Source organism: Xiphophorus couchianus, chromosome 10 (assembly GCF_001444195.1).
Source record: "Xiphophorus couchianus chromosome 10, X_couchianus-1.0, whole genome shotgun sequence".
Lineage (NCBI taxonomy): Eukaryota > Metazoa > Chordata > Actinopteri > Cyprinodontiformes > Poeciliidae > Xiphophorus > Xiphophorus couchianus.
In genome coordinates, this window is record NC_040237.1 from 15,021,316 (window position 1) to 15,041,153 (window position 19,838).

The 19,838-nt window shown below is 39.1% G+C and overlaps 1 protein-coding gene across 4 annotated transcripts in view; it reads left to right on the forward strand.

Annotated features, from left to right (window-relative positions):
* abcc3 (ATP-binding cassette, sub-family C (CFTR/MRP), member 3) overlaps window positions 1-19,838 on the forward strand; it is a 58,798-nt gene that overhangs the window by 25,346 nt on the left and 13,614 nt on the right. For 3 of the 4 annotated variants that reach the window (XR_003597039.1, XM_028029407.1, XM_028029405.1), the window contains exons 7-22: window positions 2,481-2,612; window positions 5,557-5,814; window positions 7,727-7,904; window positions 8,316-8,477; window positions 8,564-8,656; window positions 9,755-9,958; window positions 11,158-11,304; window positions 11,389-11,473; window positions 11,681-11,747; window positions 11,836-11,962; window positions 13,519-13,695; window positions 14,822-14,989; window positions 15,275-15,458; window positions 15,564-15,672; window positions 15,787-15,937; window positions 17,023-17,230. Coding sequence is in view for 3 of the 4 variants with exons in the window: in XM_028029407.1 (XP_027885208.1) it covers window positions 2,481-2,612; window positions 5,557-5,814; window positions 7,727-7,904; window positions 8,316-8,477; window positions 8,564-8,656; window positions 9,755-9,958; window positions 11,158-11,304; window positions 11,389-11,473; window positions 11,681-11,747; window positions 11,836-11,962; window positions 13,519-13,695; window positions 14,822-14,989; window positions 15,275-15,458; window positions 15,564-15,672; window positions 15,787-15,937; window positions 17,023-17,230 (2,450 nt within the window). In the remaining variant the exon portion in view is untranslated. Of the gene's footprint in view, window positions 1-2,480; window positions 2,613-5,556; window positions 5,815-7,726; window positions 7,905-8,315; window positions 8,478-8,563; window positions 8,657-9,754; window positions 9,959-11,157; window positions 11,305-11,388; window positions 11,474-11,680; window positions 11,748-11,835; window positions 11,963-13,518; window positions 13,696-14,821; window positions 14,990-15,274; window positions 15,459-15,563; window positions 15,673-15,786; window positions 15,938-17,022; window positions 17,231-17,586; window positions 17,898-19,838 lie in introns of all 4 variants that reach the window. The other variant, XM_028029406.1, reaches the window with a different exon arrangement.

A 19,838-nucleotide genomic window follows, 5' to 3' on the forward strand; every position in this document is an offset into this window, starting at 1 on the left:
GGAGTTTTATTAGCCACTATATCAAATTTATAGTGGCTAATAAAATCACTATAACTTTTCTTATGAAGTTTTATTATCATAATAAAAACTTCTCGACCAATTTCTGACCATATTATGTCCTGTAATTGATCAGTTTGTCAGCTTCTCAGTGGGTTAAAAATGCCAGTTGTCTGTTCCTTGACTGACTTCTCGCTCATGCTGGAAAACACATAGACTGTAACCACCAAGCTTTAGAAATTATTATTAGTGTTCACGCATCCTTAAAAAGTCTTAAATTTATGTATCTAAAATCAAGGCCTTAAAATGTCGAATTCATTTTTAAAACAAAGTTTAATATGTTCGTCACAGGTCTTAAATTTGATCGTCGCCTGATTATTTAATCTTGTATATTCTACGTAGATTTTTCAAAAACCTTTTTTCTTTCGGGATCAGACATCTTCATTGCGATTTGTAGCTACAGACGTTTCAGTGTACCGATAATCCACTGCTTATACACCCTTTTGCATTTTTCATTAGTAAGTGCAAATTTATCGCCAGTTAGATGGAGGAAGTTCATACATTTCTGTGGAGATATGGGACTTAAATGCCATTGATAACGGTCATTCATAATGCAACTTAACGATTCTGGACTTCATGGTAAAAAGTTTAGACACCACTGGTCTAACCTAGTAAATCATTTAGCATAAAAATCTGAAAATTATGAAATATAAAAAACTGAAGACTTGAATGACTGCTGCAAACCTTTCCTCTAATGAAGTGTGACCCATGTAGAGTGAATGAAGCTCTGAGCCTCCTTTAGTCTCTATTTTCTGATTCCTGTCGCTCAGGCGACCTCAGATGACCTTGAGGCTCTGCTCTGTGTCAATGACTGAGTGGGAGGACATTACAGGAAAAGGTTTCTCTTCCTACTTTCAATATGCAGTTTGCGTTGGTGTTTTCCTGTGTGAAAGAACAGTTCCCGGTGATTTCTGTGCATTGGTTTATAGGTCTGTGCCCAAACCCAACCGTCTGTCTTGGTGGTGGGGAGAACATTATTTGGTAAACCACATAAATTAACAAGACAGTTTTCCTGTAAACCTGTTAGCTTACAGGAGCATCTAAAGCCACTTCTTCACTACCAAGTCTCAGTCTCACAGGTTAATGTTTGGTTCAGGTTCAGCCAAGTTGGGTGTGTCTCCACTGGCTGTGTTTTTCTTGCTGTTGTGGGCGTGGATATGTGCTGGAACACGCAGCAGATAGGTTCGATGGTGGAAACTTAAAATGACATTGCATGTCATCCTCCGTGTGGTTGTTATCATTGTTGATTCAAATAAAACAGGATATTTCATTTCATCTTAAAGATAAAAAGCCAGAAATGTTGAGTTGATAAGATTAAAGCCTAACCAAGACAACGCGTGCAGCACATAGCTCAGTCTGGCTTGTGCAACATCTGAAGGGGTTATGAAAAACGGGAAGGAGCCACGCAGGACCTGCAAATGGAGACAACACTGGCCGGGACTCGCTGTGGCGGAACCAGTTAAATGGGGCGTCTGCGCATTCTTAAAAAGTCTTAAATTCGTAGATCTAAAATCAAGGCCTTGAAATATCTGAAATTCATCTTTTAAAATGTGAGTTGGGTTTTAATATATTAATCACAGGTATTAACAGGACTGTTCAATCTCTTATATTCTATTTAATTTTATTTTCTCATAGAACTTTTCTGTCAGGCAAAGGTTTGAGTCACATATTGTGACTCAGGACGGTTGAAGCTACTGTATAACTAGCTGCTAACACATCCTTTCATAGCTAGCTTTTTATCATGGGTAAGTGGAAACTTATCGCCAGTTGAATGGACAACGTTTGTACGTTTTATCTATTTTAGATACAGGTCTTAAATTCCATTCATAATGGTCTTAAAAAGTCTGAAATTTGAGTTGGTGAAACCTGCAGAGACTTTGTTAAAGCTATTACCGTGCTCATTTATGTACTGCTGTTTTGTAGCCATGAAATAATTTGTAATAACTTTAAACTTTTCATGTGGAAGATACTTCAGATTTCCAGAAAAACCCAACGTAGAACCAAATTCCTCTCAATTACTAGTAAAAATGTGCCGTATCAAAGTAATTTAAAACACGAATGCACCTTTGCAGTTGTAAAACAATGTTATCCCAATAAGAGTGTTACGTGGTGATCTTTTAGTTTCCATGTCAAAGTTGTATTTGTCTTTGTCATGTTGTAGCTCTCGTTCAGCCACCTGAGTGACAGTGTGCAGCAACAGATGGAGCAGAAGAAAAGCATTTAAAACCATAACTTTTCCAAACCTTAGTGAATTTAGAAACCAGTAAGCATCCCAGGCTTGCTCTGAAGTCTGGAGCTAATCACTGGGATTTAGATTCACAAAAAATGAGGCTACTGAAGATTTTCACTTGAATGTAGTGAAAATTATGTATTCATTTACTGTATGTGATTGACTCAATTCAGCTGCTTTTTCTCTCTCCCAGTTTGGCCATCAAAGGTTACAAAATGCCCCTTGAAGCCAAAGACTTGTGGTCGCTGAACCAGCGCGACAGCTCCAAGAAGATAGTGCCGAAACTCCTGAAGGAGTGGGAGAAGGAGCAAACCAAGGTCAAGAGGTACAAGTTTAAAAGCTCTAGAGTGAAGGGGCTCCATTTCCTGAGGCATGGAGTGCTTTCATTCAGTCTTTGCTACTCATTAAAAAAGAAAGTTTACCAACAATGAAAACTTTCAAAAAAATGTTTTAAACATCAGATTGAACTGAATTATTTTAATGCTAAAATAGCTCTACTGTGTCTGCAACTCATTATTTTTACCTGTAAAAATGCTGCCCAATGTCTAAAGTTATTTAGAAAAATGTCTGAATAGCTTTATTCGTCAAGCTACGACTACAAACTTAAATGTGTCTTAAGGGGTTATGTCATAGACCAACACAGAGTAGAAGCATAATTAATTTTTTTTACTTTACACACAAAATATGACACATGTGGCTTGCATTGTCATATATTCAAATACCTTAAAATACAATCCACCCTTAAAAAGTCTTAAATCTAAAATTAAGCACTTAAAGTGTCTTAAATGAATTAGAAAATATGTAAGTTGGCCTTAAATACTCTAATCACAGGTCTTAAATTTGGTCGTGGCCGGTCTATTATATCTTGTATATTCGATGCAATTTATATTTATCGTGGGACTTTTCTATCAGGCAAAAGTTTGAGTCGCACTCAGACATCTTCATTGGCTTCTGTGACTCGAGGCGGTGACTATACCTTTGTTGGCTAGCTAGCTTTTTTGCATCTATCATTGGAAAGTGTAAATTTACTGCCTGTTGCCCGGATGACGTTCGTCTTTGCCACTGGCTCCACTTCTGTTGCCAACTCAGATGACGCTATGTGTGTTCTGTGCCAAGAAGCTTCACATTTGTACATAAATTATGTGATTTTCTGTGTACGTTTCTGTCGTGATACAGGTCTTAAATTTAATTCATGGTGGTCTTAAAAAGTCTTAATTTTGAGTTGGTGAAACCTACAGAAACCTTTCAAAATGCACTGCAAAAAGTCATTTATTTTTGGTCAAGTTTCCTGCTCAAATGTCTTGGTACACTAGAAATAAAACTAAACTAACTTACAAGTAATTTTTGAGCAAGACATATGAAGTTGTTTTTAGTAATTAATTCCTCAATATTAATGAAAACATTTTGGTTCCACTGGCATATTTTCACTTATAACATGGGAAACACGTCTTGTTATAAGTCAAATTAAATTAACTATTTTCTTTTCTTTCACAGACACTCTCCCTGGAGTCTGTCTGATCCTAAATTACTTTACAAATACGGACAGAGCAACTTCTTTACGTGCAAAGCTCCTTTCCTGAAAAACCTCATTGCTTTAAACACAAATACACGCCAGACTTTTCAGATGCGCAGTTGTAAAACCCTTTAAAAACCTTTATAATTGTGCATAATTGGTGCAGCTGAGTTGTGTTGCTTTTTGCCCTGTTAGACCACAGAGAGCAGAGGATGTTGTGTGAGAGGGCGGGTCTCTTTGTGCACGCTCTTTGAGCTGCACAAGTGAAACTCTGAGCATGCTCTATGTAACCCACACAGTGGGATGGTTTCCTCTAATATGTCAAACTTCTGCCAGCTCACCGACTTATCAGATTTAAAGAGTAAAAAGAAAAGGCAATTTTAAAAAAAAGGTGCTAAAAACACACTTTAAGATAATTAGACATGGTTTTGCGTCTGTGTTGGTAATTCATAATAACAATCATTTAATGGCTCGGGTAATTACACCAAACATGTTTTCAGCTATAATTGGTCTGGCTTTTTAGTTTGTCCTGGAGCACAATTTTATTACGTTTTTATTACTCTTTAAACAAAATAAAACCTGCATAACAGGTTTGCTGAACTCTGGCCTCCTGGAGGCTGTTTCCTGTTTCAGTGCCACAACTTTTTTTCCCGTGTGTTTCATTCTGGACTGAGATTAACTCGTAAATCGATATGTCAAAAGCTGGATTGGTCTTTTTCTTTGAGCTGCACACAAACCTGTTTGTATTCAGCCAAAGTTCGACGGTTAGTTGACAAATGGAGGGTTTTCTGCACTCTAAGCTTATGTTAGAATAGGTTTGTTGTATTTATGTAAGTAACTATATTTCTTAACAAGCTGACTCATTCCCCCTATTGACTGCCTCTGGTCCTGCTGAGGGATTTAACGGTCACTACTTAAACAAGTGCAGTTGGTTGGACGGGACAATTATTCATGTTTTGCTCCTACTGTGTGTTGAAACTTGCTTGCTGGTAAAAGTATCCATCTCATCATGATACAAAATAACTAATAAAAATGTTTTACAATGTAGAAATTGAAGCTAAAATGATTTAAAAAGAGTTATAGTAGTTCTTTCTCACTGCATTTTTATGACTTAAGCACCTTCAGATCTGTAATTATCTACAAATACAAACCCATGTTTTTTTAAAATGTCTTAAATAGTTTCATTTTTAAGCATTTTCACAAACAAGACTGCAGATCAGTCAGTGACAGATAGCTATGGTTTCAAGAAGAGTTTATTTTCCAATCAGTCATAGCAGTGATTTTTCAAAGTGGGGGCAACCAACTCAGAAAAATAATGAGAGAAAAAAAAAGCAAACAGAAAAACACAAAACACACACAAGTACCGATATTACAAATATTAGAAAATCCCAATATGTTGCTTCCTGCATGATTTTATAGCTTGTTTAAAGCTTTTTTGTAATAAGAATCAATGATTAAACTGGAAATGTTTTTATCATTTTGCCCTAAAAAGTGAGAATTGGTTGTAATCTATCTTTTCAGTAGAAAAAGAACATTATAAAACCTGGAGGATAGTCGAGGCATTGAGTGATTTAATTCTATATATTTTTTTTTTAATTGTTGAAATTATTCATTATAAAATAGAGGCCTTCTACTCCAAGGTGACCGTGTTTTTTATTGAGTGTGTGTCACAATGACCTTAATGACATATGAAGCCTATTTTGACATTTCCATTGACTTTTAAAATTTTTTTTTTTTATTTCTACCCCTCTAACACCAGTGAACAGAATCTGACCACCAAGGCGACGTACGCTAAACAGCAACCATCGGCCACCAACCACGTCTCAGGAGGAGCCGCGGGGGGCGAAACCAGCCCGGAGGAAGTGGAGGTGCTGCTGTCCAATCAGAAAGCGGCTCCCCACCAGCCGTCCTTCCTCCGCGTCCTCATCAAAGCGTTCGGCCCCTACTTTCTGATTGGCTCGGGCTTTAAGCTCCTGCAGGATTCCATCATCTTCGTCAACCCCCAGCTGCTCAGGTAAAAAAATAATAAAATAAATAAAGTTTAGAGTCTCCTTCAGCAGGTTGCTATCCGCGCTGCGACACATTAGCAAATAAAGCCTTCTTTGTTCCAGTTTTGAAAACAACTATTTCCAGCACTTTTCTTCTTTTTTTTTTGCATGTTGCGTTTGCATCTATCCAAAGTAGGGTTGCTTTCTTCTGAGTAAAACATGTGTGCTAGCTTTGTCCGAGATGTAAATAGATTTCCTCTTCGGGCCCTTAATGGCCCCCGGGTGAAAATTTGATTAAGGCAAATGTTCTGTGAAAGCCGTATCTCCAAGTTTCAGTCAGATAAGATGGGAGCTGTTCACCAACAAATTTCCCTCCATGCATTTTATCATATGACTCAAGATTGTTAACTAATTCCGATTGTATCTGTTCTGTGTAGCACAGGCAAAAAGTTCAAAACACCCTCAGGTCTTAATTTGAGTTTTCAAAATGCAGCATATCCTAAAATCTTCTGTTAAAAATGGATAAAAACTGAAGTCATGATGAAACTATAAGTGTCCTGGTGTGTTTAGTCAAGTATGCCAGACAAATTCAAGATGACTTTTCTAGTTCTGTCTAGTTTTGAACCCACATGTTCTCTGACCCACAGCCGGCAGTCTTTTGTCCGATCTTATTGAGGTTTAAATCTCACCCGCTAAAACAAGTCAAATAACTCAGACTGACCTAAAGGGCTTGACTGTATCTTCATCAGGAAACAAGCATCCTGCTGCTGCTGTTTCCTGTTTCTCTAGTTTTGCTAGTAGCCAAAGGCTAGCAACCACCCTAAAGAATTTAAAGTATGAAAATGACGAGCAGTGTGCCTAGTCAGCTAGCTTTTAGGAAACAAAAGGGAAAATGAGCTAAAATAGCACTGTTAAAAAAGCTAAATGAATGATAGCTCAGTTTAAAATCGACTAGCATGCTACAGTAAAAGTCTTTTCTGAAAAGTTAGCTGAAAGCTGACATGCTAGCTTACTCCAGTAGTCTGCAAGTTTTTCTGACACAAGATATTTACTTACACTGTTTAAAATCCGGAATCTTTTCACTTCCTGACATAAATTCAACTACATTCATTCAGTTTTAGGTCAGTAAGGATTACCAAAGTTACTTCATTTTTCCTAAATAACGACAACGAGGAAGACAAATGTTTACCTTCACCCATATGTAAAGGTTTGCATACATTACCTTTCTCCTACTTGAAGAATCTCTGCTTTCAGATCCAGACTTGTGGAGGTCATTCAGGATCCTCCTTTTATCTTTAGATTTTTCTATAATATCACATAAAGAATTAGATGTTGCCTCCATATAGGGTCAGGGTTAACCCTTGGAACAAACTTCCAGAAAATTGTAAAACAGCTGAAACACTGACTTCCTTTAAATCTAGACTAAAAACCCACCTGTTTAGGATTGTATTTGAAACGTAATCAATTACAAATTTATTGATGGAACTTGACTTAATGTCGTGTTTTGATTATTGATTCTATGTTGCTTTGTGTTTCTGTGTTTGATTTTATGTAAAGCACTTTGAAATGCCTTGCTGCTGAAATGTGCTATACAAATAAAATTTGATTGATTGATTGATAATAGCTCAAATGCTAAGAATTAATCTAAGAAAATTACAAAACTGAGACTTCATCAATTACACTTTGCCAAAGTTCCGGAAAGAAAAAGGTGTTTCTATTAGCTTTGCAGCCTCCATCAGCTGCAAAAAGATAAAATGATAAAGAGGTTTAGTTGATAATAATTTGTGCCCTTTTACAAATTGATCAACTTAATTCATTTCAGTACAAACGGGTGACGCAGGACACCTGAAATCACTCCGCCAGTGATTAACGAGGTGCAGATTGTTGAATCTGAACGCTTCGGTTGTTTGTAACTTTGAATTTTTTTTACTTTTCAAGAATGTTGATCTCCTTCACCAGTCAGAAGGACGTCCCTGTTTGGTGGGGTTACACACTGGCCTTCCTCATGTTCTTCGCAGCCATCCTGCAGACTCTCATCCTCCACCGGCACTTTCAGTACTGCTTCGTAACGGGGATGAACGTCCGGACCGCTCTCATAGGAGCCATCTACAGGAAGGTACATATCCGACAGTCGCGCTGTCACTTTCTCAAACCTCAGTTCACCACCCCACGTTCTGCAAATCTATCAAAATTGGTGGCAAATGTCTGTGCTACGTTTGTGCTGATTTGTGCCTTTAAAGATATTAGTAAATGTTTCCAGAGGTCATGAAAGGTCAACGAGCCAACCTCCCCCCCCATCACCTTCTTCAAATCATGCAAAATTGTGTCAATCAACTCAGCTGCGTTTGTGCTGGTTTGTGGAGTAAACATTTTCTGTTTGCGCTGCTTTGGCCTTGAAGATAATAATGAAAGTGTAATGGTCAAATGGTCAATAGAGTGAACTAAGCAGCTGTTTTAATAATAATTGTTTTGCATTAAAAAATATAAATTTTTTCTCACCACTTTTTATTGTTTCTTTTTTTTTCAGTCTCTGGTCATAACGAATGCTGCCAAGCATTCCTCTACGGTGGGAGAAATAGTGAATCTGATGTCTGTCGACGCACAAAGGTTCATGGATCTCACCACCTTCCTCAACATGCTCTGGTCCGCTCCTCTGCAAATTATGCTGGCACTCTACTTCCTCTGGCAGGTATGCAACACAGATAATATAGCAAATTTAACCGCATTTAAAAATCCTAGCACTGTTAAAGTTAATGTTTCTTTCATATTTTGCAGAACCTTGGTCCATCTGTGCTGGCTGGTGTGGCTGTCATGGTCATGCTCATCCCCTTTAACGCCGTCATCGCCATGAAGACGCGCGCCTATCAGGTACAGAGAGGGACGCTGTGTGGAATTAATTTAATTTTGAGTATTTGTTTTAAAAGGTAAACTTAAGTACTTTTTGTAATTATTACGCAGTATTTCAGAATTGTTTACTGTGAATCTTCTCGAGACTACGGAACAGAAAACGGGTTCTAACATCTTGGGCTCAGGGTGGTTGGATTAGGCCAAGTGCCAGTGCTGAACGCACTTAAACTTTCTGATGTAGAGATGCCCCATTAGACATTTTAGGTTAATTTCCAACCTCAAGTTTCTGTAAAGTTCCAACCTACTGATTTAAATTCAAGTTCATAAATACTTTATTGATCCCAAATGGAAATTGAATAGAGCAAAGTAAAAAATAAAAAAAAAAATGGCTAAAATCAACCGAGCTGCACAGAAAAAAGATGGAACAGTTAAAAAAAACAAAAAATCAGGAACAAAGGTTTGAAAAAACCTCAATGAAAGTAAAACCACACCAATGTGGAATTGAAAACATTGCTGGTATGCTAATTATGCTGAATTTTAAATAGTCTTAATGATGTTATATTAGCAATTAGCGCAGGCTAACATTAACACAACAGTTTCCATATGAATTCCCTTGGGATTGTAGTTCCTTGCCTTAACACTGAGATAAAAAAAATCTGTTTATTTCAATAGAGGGAGATTTAGAAAACTTACAGCTTTGCTGTGCGCTATTCAGCCTTCCTGTTATCTGATCAAAGACTCGCTCTCCTGTGGCCCAAATGACGTGTCTGGGTTGAAGAAGATGCAGCCTCCCTTTAAAAGCCTTTTATATTTCTCATTCCTCTAATTTCAACAGCTGACTGATAGAGAAAATTACTTGAAAATTGTTTCAGTGACGTCTGTGCCAAAGAAGTTCAACAAGGTAGCGCTTTCTTATGGTCGATATGGATTTTTGAGTTTCCAGCCGGTTGGTTTTTGCATCGTACATCTAAATCACATGTAGAATCTTGCTGTGTCATGGAATCCTCTAAAATCTACCTTAAATTTTAAGGTAGCTTGTTAGCTTTTTATGTATAGTGGCTATTTCTAGGTCTGTACATCCACAGTAAAAACAAAATGCCGTTTTGCATCCATCCTCAGGTGGAGCAGATGCAGCACAAGGACGCTCGTATCAAGCTGATGAATGAGATCCTTAACGGCATCAAAGTCCTCAAGCTGTACGCCTGGGAGAACTCCTTCAAAGAAAAGGTCCTGGCTATTCGGCAGAAGGAACTTAACGTCCTCAGAAAAACAGCCTACCTGGGAGCACTCTCCACCATGGCTTGGACCAGTGCCCCTTTCCTTGTAAGCTCTTAATGCTTTACTGTTTACTAATAATAAGAAGTGAAACAAATGAAAACCTCAGAGACCACATTGCTCTTTTTGTCGATAAATTTTATGTAGTTTCTGAGAGACCCTCCTCTTCAATTTGTTTTAGCAGGAGACTTTCATCACTTATCTTTGTTTTAATTGTGTTTTTGAACTTTTACCAAGTTGCTGCATCTTGATCATGTCTTATAGTTTAAGAATTTAGTAGCTGATGACTGATCCAAATCCTAGACGAGCCCCCAAGAATGTCACAAGTACCTTAAACAGGAGATTTGATATGTGGAATTTAAGGCTACTTAGGCATTTTTAATCAGAGAGAGAGAGTTGGTTCTGGGTGCACCAGACCTCTCAGGTCTTCCAGTTCTGGTTCTGCTCTGCATCCCCAGAACCAGAACCAAACGAGGAGAAGCAGCTTTCAGCATCTATGCACCACTAATTTGGAACAAACTTCCAGAAAACTGTAAAAACAGCTGAAACACTGACTTCTTTTAAATCTCAACTAAAAACCCACCTGTTTAGAATTGTATTTGAAATGTAATCAATTACAAATTTATTGATGGAACTTGACTTAATGCTGCGTTTTGATTGTTGATTCTATCTTGCATTGTGTTTCTGTGTTTGATATGATGGAAAGCACTTTGAAATGCCTTGCTGCTGAAATGTGCTATACAAATAAAATTTGATTTGATTTTGATCAGTACTTTGGTCAGTTTTGGTTTTATTTTATAGGGATTTTAAAATATCTTATTTTCTGACATTTATTTTCTAGTAGGTCTTAAAAGCAGTTACTTCTCTTTAATTTATTCCCTCTTAAAGTTTTCTAATTAGAAATATGAAACAAATTAAATTTTTCACAGGATAAAATTGACATTTAGCATGCCACATAATATAGGGAATCCCTATTAATGCAGCATATGTAAGGCAGGAGATATACTATATAATATGGGATGGGGGTAGCTGATAGAGACTGAATAAAAGTAACCGAGAATGTAGCCCTGAAGGACCTCATGTCATCTTTGAATGTAAGCAGAAACTAATGCATTAAGCACTTGTTTTTTGTTTTCTTTTGTTTTCCGAAACAAGTAAAATAATGTACTTAAATGATGCTAATTGCTGAATTACCATGGTGTAATAATAGGCCTTGACGTCTTGCTGCTTTACCCATGTGTCTCCAGGTTGCCTTGACGACGTTTGCCGTGTTCGTCAGTGTAGATGAGAAGAACGTTCTGGACGCAGAGAAGGCCTTTGTGTCGCTCTCCCTTTTCAACATCCTTCGGTTTCCTCTGAACATGCTCCCCCAAGTGATCAGCAGTCTCGTACAGGTGTCCTTTCTTCCCCCTCTTCTTCTCTTCCTCGTCCTCCCAGCGTTTTCTTCTGCAGCTTTACGTCTCTCTTCTGCTTCTCAGGCGAGCGTGTCGCTGAAGCGAATCCAAAATTTCCTGAGTCACGATGAGTTGGACCCAAACTCCGTGGACAGAAAGACCAGCTCAGGTAAAAGCAAAGCTCAATCCCTACTTAAAGGGTGTTGTCAGGGTTTCTTTTCACTTCTTCCAAAAGGGAAATCCTTCTGCAAAGCCGCCTCGCCTTTCACCCAGTGTCTCCGAACCTAAAGAGCAGTGACATGACTCAGGCTTTCTCGTCTGTCATCAGTTGAATGTTGTTGAAAAGAAAGTCTTTCATCCCGTTGTTACTCAACAGAGTTCGCCGTCTCGGTAGTCAACGGGAAATTCACGTGGGCCAAAGAAGATGAACCTGTTCTGGACAAGTACGCCACGCTCAGCTACAGATACGTTCATTCACAAGTCCTGTGTTTTTACTTCCCTAACTGTGACATGTTTGCTGTGTGTTGTTAGCATCAACGTGATGGTGCCCCAGGGATCCCTGGTAGCAGTGGTGGGTCATGTTGGCTGTGGGAAGTCCTCGCTGATCTCCGCGCTGCTGGGCGACATGGAGAAAGTGGAAGGCGAAGTTTGTGTTCGGGTACGACTTCACTGAGAATTACTTTCCCTGTAAAGTAGCGTCTCCCTTTTTTTATAAGACTGCAGATGAACCTGCCGCAACGTTTCCCAACAAGATTTGAACATGTGACTCACTGTTGTAAAAACTGGCGAGTTTCTGTCTGACTGAAACAAAAACTTTTACAATTTCTGTGACCACAAGAATCCAGCAAAGTAAACATTTCACGCCCCTGATGAAATCTTTCATACTTTCCCACAGATTACAGTTGCATCATTGTACAAACGTTTCAAAATCAACACTTAATTTCAAGTTTGAATAGTTTATATGCAGGAATTTTTAAAACAAGGATTCTGTTGTAAAAATTTATATTAGGAACGTTCAAGACGGAATCAAATCGGAGACAGATACTCTGCCCAGGAGAAAATGGGATGAGTTTACAAATCCAGTAACATCTCTTCACTCTCCGACAACAACAGAAATGACCTCACTTATATAGTCTGTGACTTTGCTGCGTTGAGTTTGGACACACTGGAAACAATACTTTTCTGTAATGTTGGAGTGTCAGAAGGTCATCAAAAGGTCACAGTGAACTTTGGACAGGCAAATGTGAACTTGGTTAAAAGAGCAGAACATAAAAAAAACAAATTAGTAGATAATAAACCTAAAACAATGCAAGTAATAAATGCAAATGATTCTTTGAGTCTACGAATAAGATAAGATGCTAAGTAAAACAAATACTATAAATGTAATAATTCAATAAGTAAATGTGGGATTATAAAAATTATGACTAACATATTTTTCTAACAGATTCCCAGATATTTTTCTTTAGATTTATGCTATTTAAGTTGAGCTTATCTTGCTTCCCAAATCTTTCAGCAGTAAAACATTTAATATGCACTTTCCCAATTATTGGAAAATACTTTGAAAACTACATTTTTCAAAGTATTTCCCCCCCTAGCAATTTATTTTACACATACAGTCCAGACCTACGTTAAAGAGGTTCTATTTAAGTGTTTTCTTTATCCTAAAGATCCGTCAGTACTTGGGCCCAGATGTGGTTATTGCCTAATTCATGGTCCAATTATATTTCCCCCTTAATGAATAAAATTATCACTTGAAAAGTTACATTTCTCTTTGATCAGGTTCTTTGTCTTTTACTGAAATTTATTTAATGATCTGATGCAGTGAAGTATGACTAAAAAAAGCTAACTTTGTAGAAATCTGTACTTTTTCTTTTTATAGCAGCTAAAGTTCAATGTTTTCTAAAAGATCAGCGTTTTTGACAGCTATACCTCGGATTACAAAATAATTAGACAGATCAAAAAAAAAAAGAAAAAGAGTCCAGCTTTGATGTTCAGCAGCTGCTCTAGGTCGTCATTTTGTAGATCGTAAATTGTCAGGCTTTAGGCTTTATAGTGTCAAGTTTCAAGTGCTTGCACTGCATACACAGTGGAACGATTGCAAATGATTTATTTTGTGCAGCCAGCTGGAACCCTTAACGCCCAGAATGCGAACATTTCACACACTCTGGACACAAAAAAACGGGAGAACTAACAGAAATCGGACTCTGTTCTCAGGGGTCGGTGGCTTACGTTCCCCAGCAGGCGTGGATACAAAATGCCACCTTGCGGGACAACATTCTGTTTGGGAAGAGCTTCAACGAGTCCAAATACCGCCGTGTTCTGGACGCCTGCGCCTTGACGCCAGATCTGGAAGTGCTGCCTGGAGGAGACATGACAGAGATCGGGGAAAAGGTAGAAAAGCAAAAAGAAAAAAAGTATCCCTACCTCCTGAATGTTTCTGCATTTAGATTTTACGTTATTGGCAAACACACAGCAGTGTGTAATTAGGAAGTGGAAGGAAGAGGATGCATGATTTTCAAATACTGAAATAAGTTCTGAAAAGTGTGGTGTGAATCCATAGATACTCAACTGGAGGAAGGTCTGGACTTTGACTGGGCCATAACACATTTTGCAAACTCTTCCACTATAAGTCTTCTGCGGTCTCCAACAGGTTTTCTTCCTGGATTGTTTTGCTTTGTTAACCCTTCCAGACCAAACTGAGCACTAACGATCCAGCCAAATTTGCAGAACTGTAATTGCGCCACACTTTGCTCTGTCTGAAAAATCCCAACGGTTTCTGAAAGGGGAGACGTTGCGCTTTCCAGACAGTTATTACTGTAATTTCACTCCTGCCGTAGCAAGGGCAATATTTTAATAGATGGTAAAATTGGGACAATAACTTGCTAGATATTGTAAGTTCGAGTTGTTATGGATAAATGGGCAAATATATTTACTCGCATGACATTCATAAAGAACTGTGTACAGTTAAAATAAGCAAAAATATCCAGGCAGATTTGAAACTTGGATCACGAAGGGTTAAAATATTTGTGCTTTGCTGGTTTGGTTATGCTTGTTGGCCGAAACATTCAGTCATTTTTCCTACATAATTTGAAGCAATCTAAAGAGATGGACGTCTTATGGCTTCATAGAGTAGAGTTTCTCTTTAAACTCTTCAATAAACATCTATTAATTAGATAATGTCTTAAAGACGAAGGCATTGGGTTTTATTTAGAAGAGTAAAGGTTTCTGAATACAGCTAATCTGAGTGAGGTATTTGTAAAGAAAAAGAGACAAAACTTTCATCTCTACCTACCAAATACCAATAGCCATCACAATTTTCATTGCACTTCACAAATGTGCACTCGTAAAATTCTACATGCATGAATACATTTGCAGCACTTCCTCCGAGAAAATCTTGTGTTCATAATCTAAAATGTTTTGTTTGTAATATTTTGTTTTCTGATTTGATGATATGACATATAAAACAGAAAGAACCGTCTTTGATGACAGAAGATGACACCGTTCTGTCTCTCTGCAGGGCATCAACCTCTCCGGCGGTCAGAGGCAGAGGGTCAGCCTGGCTCGAGCTCTGTACAGCGACTCCGAGGTCTACCTCCTGGACGACCCGCTGTCCGCCGTGGACGCCCACGTGTCCAAACACATCTTTGACAACCTCATCGGCCCTGAGGGCGTGTTGAAAGGCAAGGTGAGGAAACTCTGACGTCGCCGATCCGCACAGGTACTGGAACCACTGCGGCGTTCGGGTGATAAAGTTGGATCTTATCGCTATTCCAGTGAGGAAGCTGTCGGCTTTTATCAGTAAATGACTCATTCTGGGTCGTAAACAAAATCCTCGGTCTTTGATAAAAGCCTGTTTTCTCTGACGGGAATCTGTGTGGAAAGCTTCTCTGAACTTGGGCTTGTAATAAAAGGTGTGTCCGTTGGGGTTTCTTTTATTGGTATTGATTCATTTCCTTTGTTTGGTTCCAAGACTCGCATCCTGGTGACGCACGGCATCAGCTTCCTGCCTCAGGTGGACAACATCGTGGTGATGGTGGAGGGTCGGGTGTCGGAGATGGGCTCCTACCAAGAGCTGCTCAATCAAAACGGAGCCTTCGCGGAGTTTCTCAGGAACTACGCTCTGGAAGACATCGTGGAGGAGGACGAGGCCACCGGTTGAGCAACGCTTTCTCCTTCTTCCCGTCAATCCCTTCTGATATTAACGGCTGAGTTAGCTGGTTTCACGCTGTCTCTTTCTGTTTGCCCCAATGGTTTCACAGAACAGTTAATAGAAGATGAGTTGTTCCCCGACGACGTCCTTAGCAACCACCACACGGACATGGTGGACAACGAACCTACGGTTAATGAGGCAAAGAAAAGTTTTATGAGGTGTGAAAAATTAGAAGTAGTAAAGCCTCCATAACCGCATCCTGCTGGAATCAAACAGCCTTTCTGTTTTTATGTCCGCTGACTTAAATCTGTTGGCCACTCTCTCGTTTTCAGACAGATCAGCATCCTGTCAGGAGACAGCGAGAACCTCCGGTGCCGCTCAGTCAGGAGACAAAGCCAGAAGAAGCACCAAGAGGCCCAGGAGAAGAAGAAACCCCAGGAGGTCCAGAAACTCATCCAGGCAGAGACAACAGAAACAGGCCGGGTCAGTTGAGAATATTCTGTTCTGGGTTTTTTCTAGCTTTGGACTGCATCAATTCTTTTAAAGTGAAAGTTTTTCTTTCAAAGTCACTGATATTTTACTTCAAAAACAAATCTGTTACTGTAGATTTTTGTAAAGAAATTTGGTCATCAGCTTTTGTTTCTGTACTTTTCTGTGTAAAAAGCTGGTTAATTAAAAATGAATAGCAGGTTCAGATGTTTTGCCCTTTACGTTAGATATCCTTGATCCCTGAAGTAATTAACTTTATGTCTTGCTCACCCCATCAGGCAGTTCAATGCAATTTACTTGATCAGGCTGTCTAGATGTTTGCCTTTATCCAGGTAGCGCTTGTAAAGATTTACAAGTCAACAAGTTTCTTAAAAAAACGTTTTTTAGCCTTCATGATGACCGTACCTGTTCTCAGCTCTGTGAGCCAGACAGCTGTAGGGAAAAGCTGAGCAGAGAGCAGCTGAAACACTAGTCATTAAATGTTATGACATTCAAAGCGTAGTACTAAATTTATGAAGCACAATAATGTTTTCTCTATATTTTCTCATAAAATTTTTAACAAGGACAGCATTAAAATATAACAAGCCAAATAATTGAATCTTTTTAAAAAGAAAAGAAAGTATGCTAACATTTAGCTAGCTAGCTAAATACATTTTTTTTCTCCCAGGACTTTTCTCTCAGGCAAAAGTTTGAGTTGCATGTAGACATCTTTATTGCATTCTGTGACTCGAGGAGGTTGCCACCACTGGTGACAAGCTGCTAATATACTCTTGTTACATAGCTGCATAGCTAGCTACGTTTTTTTGCATCTATCATGGGGAAGTTCAAATTTATCGTCAGTTAACTGGACAACATTCGTCTTCTGTCGCCATCCCGTATGAGGCTAGGTTCATTCTGAACTACGGGGGTTACGACTGTAGTGAGCATCAGAAAATATGACACTTCTGTACAATTACTTTCTGATACAGGTCTTAAATTTAATTCACGATGATCTTAAAAGGTCTTAAACTTGAATTAGTTAAACCTGCACATACTCTGCTAAAACCATCTTGCTGCTGACATTTCTGAATTTGACACAGGTAAAAACCAAAGTGTTCCTGGAGTACGCAAAGGCAGTGGGACTAGTGCTGTCGGTGATCATTTGCTTGCTCTACGGCTGCCAGAGTGCCGCCGCCATTGGCGCCAACATCTGGCTCAGCCAATGGACCAGTGACTCGTTGACAAATGACACCCAGAACAACGTTCACAAGAGGGTGGGGGTGTACGCAGCGCTGGGCATTGCACAAGGTAAGAAACCAGACACTGACTATCAAAGCATCTTTTAAAAGTTAGACTTGTCCTTTCTCATTTTTTGTCTTGAAACTGTGCATAGACACTTTGAGTTTATGCTACGGCTTGTCACTTCCACCCACACAGCTTCTTGGTGCTGGAAAATTAATCTGATATGGTTTGATTTGCAGGTAGTTTGTTGTTTTTCTTGCGCAGAGAGATTTCATTATGCTGACAGGAAGCAGTTTTTGGAAGGAGGAGACTGTGGATCTGAAGCCTGGTGTTTACCGCTCCTCCTCTCCTAGCGACCTGCCAGTGTCTCCACCTTGCACCTTCATTCCTTCTTCCTCTCCTGTGGTTCAACCCCCTCCCAGGTATCCTGGTCATGGCCTCTTCCTTCACTCTAGCCATGGGGAACATCGGCGCAGCCAAGAAGCTGCACGCCAACCTGCTCAACAACAAACTTCACACACCCCAGTCTTTCTTTGACACCACACCCATAGGACGCATCATCAACCGCTTCTCCAAGGATATCTACGTGATCGACGAGGCGCTGCCATCTACCGTGCTCATGTTCCTCGGGACCTTCTTCGTTTCCCTCTCCACCATGATCGTTATCGTTAGCAGCACGCCCATTTTTGCCGTCGTCATTGCCCCCCTGGCTTTTATTTACGTCCTTGTCCAGGTACTCTAGGGCAGGCGACCCTCCGTCCGCTGTGCCATCAAAGCGCTCTGTCCTCCTCTTCGCTCATGTCTGACTCTTCCTCCTCCTGGAGTGTCATGCAGCCTGCATGTTTGGCGCAACAAATCTTCTAACCTTCCAGTTACGGCTTTTGTTTCCCTTAGCATGTGATGTCGGTGATGAGCGCCTCGTGCTGTTGCTGATTTCACTCCTCTTTGCTACTGGATTTACTTTGCTCTCTCCTTGCAGCCAATACACTTCTGTCCAGCCTGCAGCGTGCTGCCACACACCCTTCACACACACACACACACACACACACACACGCCGACACGCCTAATAATTCTTCTAAGGGTAAAAGACATTGTCAAAGTAGTAGAAATTGTTCTAAATAGCTCATTACTGCCCTCTAGTGGATCCGTGATGATGCATTTCAGCCTAATTTAAAGTAGGCCACTTTTTTTCTACTCTTAGGGTGTCCAGGTTGGTTATCACTGTTGCATCAGTGATTTTTTCACAATCTCTACAATGTTGCGCAATGTTTAGGTTATCGCCATGGAAACCTAGAGCACCTTAGATCTCCCGTGGCATAATAACTGGGTTGATAAGATTTCCTCTCATTTCCCTCCTTTCAGACCACCGTGCATCAATGTTTTGAAAGATTTTGCAAGCGGATACGTTTTTAGACGAGGCCAGCCACATTTTAAAGATTTGTTTCGATTAGAAACAATGAAGGATTCCCATGTTTACATAGACTTGTTGTGCACACTATCAGAGTTCACCTTTTTTTTCTTAAATCATTGGAAACACAACAAAAACACACAATATGTCCCGTACTGCTTTGGATTTTACAATGATTTGCAAACGTTTTCATACCTCTTGAATTTTTCACATTTTGTGCCGTTAAATTTGTGTGTGTTTATTTTAAAGTTTTAGGCAGTTTCACATAGTTGTGCTATGTTAATAATTGTGCTACTTGGTTAGATAAAAGTGTATCAAGTTTTAGACTGGCCCAGTCAAAGTCCAGAGCTAAATCCAGCTGTAAACCTGTTACAAAACTTGAAAATTGATACTTATAGACGCTGTGCATCCAGTCTGTCTGGGCTTCATCTACAGTTCTCAGATTCTTATGTAAAAAAAACCCAACTAGTTTATCATTTTTATTTTACTCCCCAAATATTTTGTGCTTTATGCTAATGATTAAAAAAAATACTTTGTAATATAACAAGATATACAACATTTTAAGAAGGCTGTATACTAAAGCACTGTATTTCATTGCATATTCTATGAATTTTAGATGTTCACATTAATTTTTTTAGGGTCAATGTCAATTCCTAGTAGTTTATATTTTTATAAAGTGGGGTGCTGCGGAGAGCTTATAACCAGTCATTATGTTACCTGCAGTATACAGCTGCCTGAATGGCGTCAGTTTCTTTCTTGGAGTTATTTGTAAGTTAGTTTAGTTTTCTTTCAAGTGTAATAGGATGTTTGCACTAGAAACTAGACCAAAATTACTTGGTAAGATTTTGTGTTTTCTCAGTGCAATAATGTCTGGTCTTTTGCGTTGCACTCTTTTTAATAATTCACACATATTATTACATTGGTTTAATGTTGGATTAGTTATGCTACCTAGTTAGTTATCCGCTCATGGAAATTTGTAAAGATACCTATGAGCAGGTGGACTATAAGTGTTTCTGCCTCATTTAGCCACTGCCTACACTCATCACTTTATTCATAATCAACAAGCCAAACTGACTTGCTGAAATAGCTGATATTCTGAGTCACAATGTTTTTCTGCAGGCACAGAAATCCCTCAGTATGGTGAAGAATGCCGCTTTTTCACAGAGGAAAAGTACTGTGCCAATTGAAAAAACAAAAATACAGATTTAACTTTTTTTCTCTCTCGCTTCATCAGGTGTTAATAGCTTTCTGTTGATCTGAGAAAGT